At 32.0% G+C, this 12,716-nt stretch overlaps 1 protein-coding gene across 2 annotated transcripts in view; it reads left to right on the forward strand.

The window, feature by feature from the left end:
- Nucleotides 1-12,716, forward strand: part of CWC22 (CWC22 spliceosome associated protein homolog) — a 68,242-nt gene that overhangs the window by 11,360 nt on the left and 44,166 nt on the right. For both annotated transcript variants that reach the window (XM_074302972.1, XM_074302973.1), the window contains exons 2-7: nt 2,239-2,393; nt 3,778-3,836; nt 5,791-5,892; nt 7,940-8,188; nt 10,477-10,605; nt 12,178-12,346. In XM_074302972.1, the coding sequence (XP_074159073.1) occupies nt 2,367-2,393; nt 3,778-3,836; nt 5,791-5,892; nt 7,940-8,188; nt 10,477-10,605; nt 12,178-12,346 (735 nt within the window). In that variant the 5' untranslated portion in view covers nt 2,239-2,366. The remainder of the gene's footprint in view (nt 1-2,238; nt 2,394-3,777; nt 3,837-5,790; nt 5,893-7,939; nt 8,189-10,476; nt 10,606-12,177; nt 12,347-12,716) is intronic.

A 12,716-nucleotide genomic window follows, 5' to 3' on the forward strand; every position in this document is an offset into this window, starting at 1 on the left:
CTACTATAATCTTAACATCAAACATTGAGCCAGCACCAATGGTGAGAAGAGCCATTTATCCAAAACTTATGCTATTAGAATCATTGTCCTTTAGCATATAAGTAATTAGCCATAAGTGCTTGGTTGTCTGATTCAAGTATACCTTTTTGTAGTTTCAGCCCTTTTACAATAATCACTATTGGTGTTCATGTCCTGGTGTGAAATAAAAGACAATAATATAGTTCCCTTACTTATAAATCAAGAGTCTTAGACTTTCCTTCCTAAATCTATGATAATTTAATTCTGAAATGTGAAGAAATCTTAAAAACCCTCTCTTATTTCTGTTCATTATAATATCAGGCTGATAATTAACATAATATTTAATTTTATTATCTCCTATAATTGGACCTACTCACTACAATTAAAAATAAGAAAACACTTATTTTCTCCTACCCATTTTATTTCTTTCATTTGGAAACAAGCACTTCTAAATATTAACTAAGTGGTTACATGGTAACATGAGTTTATGAATGTTTCTATGTGATGTTTAATTAAATATTTTACAAGTATATTTTATGGCATGTTATCTAGCTGTTGATAGCTAAGTTTTAGTTAATCCAAATATTTCTCTAATATGTATATATTCTAAGCAATGTGCTATTGAAAATCTTGAGTATAGTCATCATAATGATAGTTAACATAGAATTTTGAGATTTGCAAAGCTCTTTTTACATCTGTTTTTCACTTGATGCTAACAGTCCTGAGAAAAATGCTATTATTCCCATTTTAGTCAGTAAACATTTATTAAATGCTTACTTAGATACAAAAAAAGGGAAGAGTCAGTCCCTGCTCTCAAGAAGTAGTCTACCAGAGAAGATGACCTGCAAACAGCTATATATAGCATAAGTTGGAAATTATCAACAGAGTGAAACCACTAAAATGAAGGGAGGCGTAGGAAAACCTTCTTGTAGCTGGTGGAATTTCAGCTGAGACTTGAAGGAAACCAGGGAGGCCAGAAGGTAGAGAGAGATAAGAGAGACATGCCAGACTTGAGGAACAGCCAGGGAAGTGCCCTGAATTGGAAGATGAAGAGTAGAGGAGATAAATATCATTGCATCACAAAGTATTTGTGGCATATACTAGAAATATGTTCAGTTTCTTTGAAACTCAGTTATCAAAGCTGATTGATAAAATATCTCAAAATTTGTCCATTAAAGTGAAGTTTGTAATTTTTTTTGAACATTTCTAGCCATAGCTACAAAAAAATATACTATAAGGTTATACTCAAAATATTTAAACACACACACACACACACACACACACACACACACACACAAAAGGATTTTGTATTTGATCCTGGAATTGAAACTGAAACTGAGAGACACTGACTTTTCAAGGATCACATAGTAAATATCAGGCAGAATTTGAAGGTCCTGCAATTCAAATCTCCCATTTTACAGATGAAGAAATAGAAGCTTTGTGAAATTAAATGCTCGCCTAGGTCATGGAGGCAAGGAAGTATGAAAGTCAATTGGTTCCTCTGATTAGGTCAAGCATTCCTCCAACTGAACCACAATACTATGATATGCTTTTAAATTACAATTAAATGGGATACACTCAATTCAACAAGCCATCACTGTTCTAAGTGAAAATGGAGACATTTTGACCTTTTTAAAAATGGAATTTGTCTTATCAGACAGTTGAGTCCTCAGTTTACTTTCTAGTGATAAGGCTTGTTGTGATGTTACAACTCTTACATCAGGGTGAGTTTCAGAAAGAAATTTTAAATGGCAATGAAAATTTTTGTTCTAAACCATCAGTGAAAAAATTTAAGTGTTTAAGTAAGTCTTTATTGTTCATCTTTTTAAGAGTTTGATGAGCAGTTACTATTAGACCCAGTGTCTCCCTAGAATATTTCTGCCCACTGCAGCCATTTGCTTGATCATTCTTTCAGTGGATGTTCCATTTCTGTCTCATTTCGCACTGTTTCTTTGATTCTCTTAGTTCTCTGGAAGGAACAAAAAAATGAAAACTTATCCTCATAATATGTACCTTTGTCAGTTAACATTTATTCATCTGTTGTGGATATGAAACTCCATTAGGAATGTTTTTTTTACTTTATTCTTGTATAAATTGGATCTTTTAGGTTAGTTTTTTTATATTATCCTATGATAAAATAGCAAGTTTCTACTGTGTTGAATTAATACATCATGTGCTATTTAACAAAAGTTAGCTTTTGATTTTTTATATGTTTTACAGATGAAATTTCTCCAATCAGTAGGGAAACACTAACTACCAAGGAATTCATACCATTGAATTCTTTATGCCAATTTGGAGCAGTTTGTGTACTGCTACATCCTACTACAAACAGAAGTAAACAACAGAAAATGAAAAGTAGCGTGGGCCATATAAAAGTAAGTGTTTTTAGCGTTCCTTTAGGCAAGTTAAAGAGATAAGCATTATTCCAAAATGGGGATAAAATAGGCATTTGTCAGTATCATAGTTCATAAAGAAATAGAAAAAGAGAACACTTTTGTTAAATAGTTTAACTTAAAAGATCCTAACAATATTTGAATGCTTGGTTTAAAAAATGCACCTCTCTGTGATGAATTCCCTTACATTTTTCTAGAAGTACATAGATGTGATGCAAGGAACATCTGACTTTTCAACAGTCCAGGTTTTTATTCCTTTGTTGCTGTTGGTATTATATGGAAATGTCACCTGGCCTCCCTAAATTTTAGTTTCTTCATAGATAAAGTGAGGAAGTTGGACTAGACAAATCTTGGCTTGTCTACTGCTTCAAGAATTAAATCTACAAAGATGAATAAATACCCATTTGAAGCTTTCCTATCTTATGAAGTAAAAATTAAATAGCTCTTGAAAAAGAGATTTTGAGAAGGAAATTGAGCAAATACAAATTTGTTCATTTACAGGTATCTATAGAAACTTTGTATATATTGTGTCACAGAGTTTGAGAGGTATAGTGAAAAATCATTTGTGGTCATTAGTAATTTCTCCTTCCTTAAATCTCTCTACAGCAATTTCTTTGGACCTTTTATTTATCTAATCATGCTATCTTCTTACCCTTTTGTGGGCAAAATATGCCCCAATTAAATTGTATAAGTCTTAAAAAAAAAAAAAAAAGACAGTTACATATAGTTTAGTGTCTGCAAATGTTCTCAGAACTTGATAAGAGACTCGTGTCCCTCATCTTTTTTTTTTGCTTTTTTTCCAGAAAAATTGAAAAAGTGAATAGACTAGATTCAAAAGCTATGTATGTGCTTGATATGTTATGTAATTGTGAACCATTTTGTTATATATACATATATATTCTGTTTTCAGATTAAAAAGCTGTACTACATCTGTTCTAATCCATAATTTTTCTAGCCTTTAATGCTTCTTACTTTTGGGTTTAGTGGGCTGATAACTTTTCAATGAGAGACCACAGAGGTATTATATTGAATGGATGGCAGACTTCAGCAGAAGTGGCTCTTGAGCCTGGCAGAATTCATTTTTCAATGTCTCATTTAGGTACAAACTTTGCGCATAGAAATCTCGTATTGTAAGTAACATGAGAAAACATTTGCATTAATTAAAAATGAAATATAAGTGACCAAAGTGTTTCTAAAGTATTCCCTTTTTATCCAACCATATTTCATTGCCTAGGATTTATTTTTAACAAACATACTCCTAAATATTTAAATAAAAATAATTTCTAGATAATGTGTTCAGTACTATGGGTTACAAATGTTTGTTGAAACAATTCTTACATTTATTTTTTCTTTTTTCTCCTCAAAGCATAATTCTGGTCATGAAAGAAGAGAGCTTTCTAAAAGGAGTTCTTCTCCAGAAGATAGGTATAAACTTTATGTTCCACATGCATTTAAAATTCTGTGATTTAGAAATGTTAGAAAAGTAGATTGCAGTTTCACAATATATTATTTTCAGTGCCATGGTCTCTGACCAAGTGAGATGAGACTTACCTTCCACAAAAGTCCTCAGTTGTTTCTATAACTAAATCCCTGTAAAGGGACTCTCAAGGTGAAGAATTGGCCATGTGAACTGTTTGTCCCTCATGCCTAGAATGTGCTCTCTCCTCTGCTCCAACTACTTATCTCCCTGACTTCCTTTAAGTCCCTACTAAAATTTTGCCTTCTATATGAAGCCTCTCCAAACCCTCTTAAATCCAGTGCCTTCCCTCTGTTAATTATTTTCTACTTATTCTATATTGTTTGCTTTGTGTATTGTGTCCCCCATTAGAATGGTAGCTCTTTAGATAGGAATCATTCTTTTTTGCCTCTTTTTCCCTATCGTAGTGTCTGACACATAATAGATGCTTAATAAATGTTTATTGATTGATTTTATATGGAATTATTTTTTGTAATTATATTAGGTAAAAGGTAATAGTTTATATGAGTCGAACATTTTAATATGCATCAACTAAGTATTTGAAATTTTTCTCGGGGTAAAATGCTAGTGAAAAATAAATTGAAAGCAGAAATTATATAAGTTTCTCTTTTCTCTATTGAATAAACCTTTTCTTGTCATCATTATAAAATCAAAGTTGACAAGAGTACCTGAATACTACTTTTCTAGAATTGATGATAGTTTTCATAATACATTTATTTAGATTACTTAAACTAATAAGTTAGATAATCATACAGAAATTAGATCATGATTTTGTTTATGTTGGGTTGGGTAAGGACAAAGAGAATTAGGGAATACACCACTATAGTGGCTTGCTTCTTTTTTCCTTTTTGATTTTTTTTTTTTTTCTTTGAAAGTTGAAAAATTCACCAGGCATCTAACCTTTTTTACTGGCAACTAGATACAAAACAAATCAGCAAAGGCTATTGGAACCTCTAGCATAGTGCCTTCCCAGATGGAAATTGAGCTGGCACATATGCAACTAAAGGCCCCACCAAATTTAACCAGGAACAAAAACTTGATCATTATGATTTCCTAAGACTTTAGAAGACCTTGTATGATTTTGGACAAGTGATTTAATCTTGCTGGGCCTCCATTGCCTCTTAGATAAAATGAGAGGATAGAAGAAAATGGACCTTAAATATTTGATTTTTGAGCCTTCCATTTTATAAAATATAAGTCAAAAACTCTTTCAAAGCTTGATGGATTTGATTTTAGTAGGTTTAGCTACCAACATTTTTAAGTAACAGCCAGCCAATTAATAAGCATTTATTAGGCATCTACCATACATCAGGCACGGTGCTAAGTGCTATGGAAACCAAATGAGGCTAAAGACCATCCTTGAGGAGATAATCAGTGAACAAATTTGTGAGAATAAGCTAAATGCAGGAGAAATAAGAGATTAATTAAAAGAGGAAAGGCATTAGAATTAAGTAGGATTGGGAAAAGGTTTCTTGGAGAAGACAGGATTTTAGTTGGAACAGCAAAGATAAGGAGGTTGAGCTTTCCATGCATGAGGGACATTTAAGGAAGATGCTAGGAGCTGAGAGATGAAACAGCTGGGAGACCAGTGTCATTACTATCAAAGGTGGGGCAAAGAGTAAGGTATAGGAAGATTGAAGAAGGAGGAGGAGGGCTAGGTTGTAAAGAGTTATGATTGTCCCAAAGAGGATTTTTATTTGATCCTGAAAGTAAAAGGGAGCCACTGGAATTTATTGAATAGGAAAGATGATATGATCAGACCTATTCCACTCCTGGTCTTCTAGATATGGTCAAAACTGATTTGGTCATGTGATATCAACTAGTAGGATTCTTAGCAATGAGTATTCATTACCGCATTATTTTCCATCTTGTCATTTTTGCTTTTTTTATTCTATCTCTTAGATATGAAGAACGAGAACGATCCCCCCAAGACAGAGATTACAGCAGATCAGATCAAGAATATTCAGGACGAGGATATTCTAATGATAGTACCATGGAATTGCGGTTAGTGTTATAAAAAATTGGGGTTTAACATTTGAATTTTTTTATCAGAAATTTAGAATTAGCTTCTTTAAGCTTGGATACCATGATAGGAGTAAACTTAATGGATGCAGTGTAGTGCAAAATAAATTTTTATTAAGCACCTTTCTTCTTTATTCTGGTAAAGTTAGAACAAAGGAGAGAGGTACCATGAATTCAATGAGGAACAAATTCGCTTCCACTTTTCAAAAAGAGACTTTGAACCCTAGGTTATCAAACTCTTGAAGTCAGGTATATCCTGACTTCAAAGTCAACTTTCTTCACTGTAACTCATTACCTTCAGAATCATAATTTGCTTTAAATTTTTGTCTTATATATATCACCATTTCAGTAAAGCTCTCCACTATACTCCCAAGTTGTTTACACTTCTATTAAAATTGCTTTATATTTATTTGCATGATATGTAAATTCCTTGAGAAAGAACTGTCTTGTTTTTGTCTGTTTATACCTCTGTTAAATGTTTTAATAAGTGTTTGTTGAATTTAACTTAAACTACTTCCAAAAATATTTCACACGTGTTTTGTTTTGTTTTTTCAGTACATACACAAATTTTTTCTTCCAAAATACCTGCTTCATCATATCATTATCTTGCTAAAAATATTTGAGACTCACGCTATAACTTACCATATATAATTATTCATTAGTTTGCTATACACAAATGAAAAAATTCTTACTTTCAAGAAGCATACATTATGTCTAAGTTAAAAGAGAAAAAAGTAGGCTTTTGAGAACACTAGCATCAGAATAAGAGAAGAATTGGGATTGATGTTTTTTATAAAGTAGCAAATAAGTTAAGAACTCAAGGAAATAACTCAGGAAACTAGGGATTGTTAAAAAGAGAAGAGAAAGTTCATCCTAGGTGTGAAGGACTATTTGAACACAAGTATAGGCAAGAGAGACTAGCCTGTACAAAGAGCAGTAGGTAAGCTTGTCTGGCTGGAATTAAAATAAGTGAAGGGAAGTTGCATACAGTGAGCATGTAAAGATAAACTGAAAATAGCTTGAAAAGAGCTTTAAATATTGCAAAGATGAAACCTGTAAAGATTCAGTGGCTCTTCCTGAGCAAGAGCATTACAACTAAACTTTGGCTTTAGGAATCTGGATTTGACAATTATGAGCAGGATAGATTGGAGTGAGGGAGGAGACACTGAGACAAGGAAATCAAGTAGGACATTTTGTCAGCAGTCTAGGGCAAAGCTTTCTAAAATATGGGTTACAACCCCATATGGGATCATATAACTGAATATGGGGCCCGTGAAAAATTTGTCCACGGTAAAAATTAACAAATATTCCACTAAAATTTAATTCATATAAAAATAAAGTACATCCATCTCATTGTTATACCATTTTGCTTTCATCTTTAGTAAGTAGTAAAATATTTACCAAAGAATTGTTTTAAAATAAATTTCTTTATGATTTATTATCAAGAAATGTTTGATTTGATTTGTATATTTTATATTACCTACATTTTATATTTTATATACCTACATTCCCAGGGTCATGTAAAAGTTTTGTGGGCAAAAAGGGTCATGAGTGCAAAAAGTTAGGAAGTCCTGGTTTAGGCAAAAGACCCAGACTTCCTAAGCTTGTTTTGAAGAGGTCATAAGCTAGTTTCAACCTACATTTTCAAAGTTCTTTCCTATTAATGTTTTACACAAATACTTTATTCCACACAAACAGATCTTCTTGCTCTCCCACAAACATACCATGAATCATCCTTTTTATTAATTTTCTTCTCTGACTTGTGCCCAAGAATGCCTACCCACTTCAGATTCTCATAACCACCTCTGTTGCTTACTTGCTACTTAATCATGAGCAGTAGCACATTGTTATATATCTTTTATTTTTCTGTAATGTTTTGGTTTTTGTATAGTTGTCTCCTCAACCAGTTTTTTAAAACTAGGAACTATATTATATTGTTTCTAATACCTTGAATAGTGTTTTGTGCATTGTAATTACTGAATGAATTGAATTTAGGGTTTTTTTCTATTTGTTTTTTCATTCACAACAGAGGGAGGGATAGAGAAAAACGTAGGGAGAGAGAAAGAGATAGAGATTCAGATCGGAGAAGGTACAGAAAATCTCCTTCACCAAGCAGAAAGAGTACAGAAAGAGCAACAACTCAGAGCTCATCTCAGGATGAGCCCCCCACAAAGAAGAAGAAAGATGATGTGGATCCACTCCTCACTCGCACAGGTGGTGCTTACATTCCTCCAGCGAAGCTCAGAATGATGCAAGAACAGATTACAGATAAAAACAGGTACTTCATCATTTAGTAGATGTCCAGTTATATGATGTTTGTAGAAATCATATAGGTGCAAAAGGATTTTTGGAAAGAAATGGTGATAATATTTAGATAATATCCTTTGCTTCATTAGAAGACTGACATTGATCCATCCTATTATTTCCCTTCTCTTGATGAGAAAAAGACCATTCAAATCCTGATTGTATGGTTTGTACTTTTTGTAATTTTATTATCCAGTTATTCTTTGATTTGTGTTTAGTTGCTATATCTGTATCTTCTATAAGCAATCAGGAACTTTTAGAGGGGGAATCTGATTTTTGAAGGCAACCTGTGTAAGGATGAGCCTATGTATTCTGCATTCTAATTAGAATTACAGATTTGTTTTTAGCATTGAAAAAAAAAATCCCATCCAATAGCAATTTGATTTTATAGTAAAACATGTTATCATAATATTTTGTCCTATCTCATCTCCCTACAAATAGAAGGGGAGAGAATGTACAAGTTTGGTCACTGGAATAGAATCATACATGAAGCTCTTAAACAGATTGAAATGGCTAAATGAACCAAAAAACAGAGCTGGAAAGCAATGGACATTATTGCATCCAAGCTTCTTCTTAGCTCAAGCTTCTTAGCTTGCAGAAGCCCTGATAAACTGCTGGAGTGATAATTAGTAAGTTCTTTTTTTCCCCCAAGTTGACTTAAGCAACAAAGGCAAGCAACCATATATACAAACAAAAGAAAGATCAAGGTCTTAACCCAAATTATTTCTTTAAGTGGTAGAATTAAAAGAATTTACAAACAAAACCAAGCAAATAAAATGCTTTTGTATATTTTCATCAAGACCTAACCAAAATTCTGCCATCTAGGCTCAAGTTTTCCTTCAAATTTTTTTTTCTTCCATATAGTTTCAGTCATGTTTGCAATTTTCATTCTAGTCTGTATTACCTCATATGTGTTTTTTTGTGTGTTTCACATTTGTAATTTTTATGGCAATATGATACTCCATCATATGAATATACCATAATTTGTGTTTAGTTATTTCCCAGTTGTTGGGAATATAGGGTAATTTCCAATTTTTGCTGTTAAAATAGAACAGCTATAAAGACACAGATTTTTGTTTTATTCCATCCATCACATGTATCTGCTTTTTTCCTTTACTCCTACCAAACCTGCAAATTATTTATTTAGTTAGTTTTGACCCTATTAAATGACATTTTGTTCATTTGGATTTGGCATTCTAGGCTATGAACATCATTTAGAATCTTAATTATTTTATTTCTCATTAGCTATCTCTTGGATCTTATGCATTACTCATGTATTTTGTAAGCATTCAGTTCAACAAAATAATTATAATGTGCCTGTAAGCATGGATAAAGTCCTTGATAGAAATGTTGACTGAGAACAAGCTTTGATTTTTCTTGCTCCCATAGCCACATTCATTTAGCATTTATTAAGAGCTTGTTGTATGAAAAAACACAATGCTAATTTATCCTTGTTTATTTTTCTTGCCACCAATTTAGAACAGATCTTTATCACCTCAGGACTAGATTACTACTCTCTCCCAACTTCTAATCTCTATTCTACTCTCCTAGTCTGCCTACACCATTATCAAAATAATGTTCCTAAAATATACCACTTTCATTAAGTAATTCCCTTAAAACATGCCAAACCATTGTAAGATTCTTTAGACAAGCCTTTAGAGGAAAAGGAAATTAACTACTCCCAACTCTATCACTGTTAGTTCATAGATTAATTCTAGGTGTCAGTCATAATTTAAAAGGAACACTTGACAAACTGAAGTATTCCTTAAGAGAATTGCCAGAATGATTAGGGACTGGAAACTGAAAAATGGTTGAAGAAATTGGGACTGTTTTACCTGGAAAAGATGAGATTAGAGGAAGATAGGGCTGTATTTTTTTTTAATGAAATGAATTCTTTATGAAAACTTTAGTGATAACTAAGCAGAAATTATAATCTTTCACCATTATTTTACTTTACTCTGGAAAAATTTGCATCCTTTTTATATTGTAGCAAGTATCAGTTTTCTCATAGTATGGCAGGTTTGAGCATCAGCTTTGCATTTTAGAATTTGAACAGGTTAATTAGGGGGAGTTTTTAATTTGAAAGTTAGACATTTATTTCTATGGTTACAATGTATTGAATAGTGTCCTTTGTGTATTTATAGTAAAATTGAAAATTAAAAAAAGTTGTTGAATTCTTATATTTCTCATTGTTGTTATTATGAGTATGTTTAGAAAGTAACATAACATCCTTTGATTTACCTATTTTTAAATTTCTTATAGTTTAGCATACCAACGGATGAGTTGGGAAGCCTTAAAGAAGTCAATCAATGGTCTCATCAATAAAGTGAATATTTCTAACATTGGGATTATCATTCAAGAACTACTTAAAGAAAATATAGTTAGGGGAAGGTAAGTATCAAATATTTCATTTCACAGTATTTTTTTAAAAAGTAAACTACCAACAATGGCAAAAACAAACACTACTGTTTTAAAACATGGATACTAATTTTTGTAATTTTTCCTGTTTTCTTTCAGTGATATATATCGTATTCATTTCATGTGAATTTATGATTAACTAGATTTTAATAAGTCACCATGAAGCTTGTGTACACATACACATGTAACTGTTTTCAGAAGAACTTGTCCAATTGTTATTGATCATACTCCATGTCTTAAACTGCTCGAACTTTTAACAACCTTATTTCAAAAGCTTTTAAAAAAATAAAGAAATAGGCTGAAAATTTGGAAAGTGGGAAATATATTTTTAAAAGAGGGCTATGACATACCCTTTGTTATCTGTAGACTATGTTGTTACAAGGTAAGAAAATTACAGATTCTTATCTTCTCTATACCCCATTCACTTATTCATTTACCAAACATTTATTAAGGTATTTAAATGTCATATGGACAAGTGGTTTTAAAAAAAAAAAGACCAAAAAGATTTCTCACAGTTTATTTGTGAGGAGGGAGGAATGGATATAACAAATCCCCTGCTGGAAGACTTAATTCTGTTAGACATTCACATTGTAATATAACTTAAATCAGTTAGCTTTCTTAGTTTAGTTAGCCAAGACTAATTTTGATCCAGGAGCAGCAGGGAGGTAAGGGTAGAAAGGAGATATAAATTGGGTCAGGCAGAGCTCTTCATGGTCCTAAAATTGGAGGCTTTTACAACTATATATAACCACTAAGGAATTGATTTGCAGGAGGGTTGGTGAATGAAAATAAGAAATGGCATGATGCAAGGGAGGTATTTTTTATCTCTAGGCCCTCTCTTAATGATAACAGTAGTCTATGTTTCATAAAAAATCTTTTCTTAGTCTGCCTTTAGCATTTAGACCATAGATATGTTATGGATTAGTGCTATAACTAATGTCTCTTGTGAAGGGCAGGTAGGTGGCACAGTGCATAGATTAGCACACCAAAAGTCAGAAAGACTCATCTTCCTAAGTTCAAATCTGGTTTCCGACATTTATTAGCTATGTTACCCTGGGCAAATAATTTAAAGCTGTTTGTTTCAGTTTCCTCATCTATAAGATGAGCTGGAGAAAGAAACAGTAAACCATTCCAGTATCTTTGCTCACAAAAGTCCCAATTGAGTCATGAAAAGTCAAACATGACTGAAACAATTGAACAGCAACAATTTTAATACTAATTTTTTTTTAAATCCAGTTCATTTATCTTTAAGATTTTGTAATTTTTCCTTTGATGTTTTTTTTCTTCCCAAACTTTGAATGTTTTCAAAATGCCAGAGGTCATGATGTAAAAGAAATAGGAACTGAAAGAAAGAAACTCTAATCTGTGTTTATTAAAGTGCTGAAACATTTGGTGGTCTTTTGGTTCTCATGGCTATTTATAGGAGGAAATACATTAAAATTGTTGGTAAATGTAGTTTTCCCTCTGGAAAGATTATAGTGGATTTTAATAAATTTTCTTATTTAAATTTTTTTTGATGTGTTTTTCTGTTTTAAAAAATCACAGGGGATTGCTGTCCCGATCTGTTTTGCAAGCACAAAGTGCATCTCCAATTTTTACTCATGTATATGCAGCTCTTGTGGCAATTATAAATTCAAAATTCCCCAACATTGGCGAACTTATCCTCAAGAGATTAATTCTTAATTTTCGAAAAGGCTATCGAAGAAATGACAAGGTATGTAACACACTTGCATTCTAAATGCTGTAATGGTACAAACTGTTAAATGGTACAGATCTGATATAAAACAATATAGAGGAAGATTAAAAATAATTATATTATCATTCCTTAGCATTTTCCCAATTCATACATTAAAATGAATGAACACTCCTAAATACTTTCAACTTTCAATACTTTATGAATATACAAATGTTCATTTAATGATACTTTTAAAAAAAAAAAAAAAATATGTACTTGTTTTCCTACTTGAAAAACTGAGCTTTTCACACTAATTACATTTTAGATAAAACTTAAAATGATTTAGATTTTACAATTAAATGAAGATGTTTAAGACTCAGGAAGTCAAGTTTATTATGTAACTTTTTCT

The sequence above is a fragment of the Sminthopsis crassicaudata genome, chromosome 3 (assembly GCF_048593235.1).
Source record: "Sminthopsis crassicaudata isolate SCR6 chromosome 3, ASM4859323v1, whole genome shotgun sequence".
Lineage (NCBI taxonomy): Eukaryota > Metazoa > Chordata > Mammalia > Dasyuromorphia > Dasyuridae > Sminthopsis > Sminthopsis crassicaudata.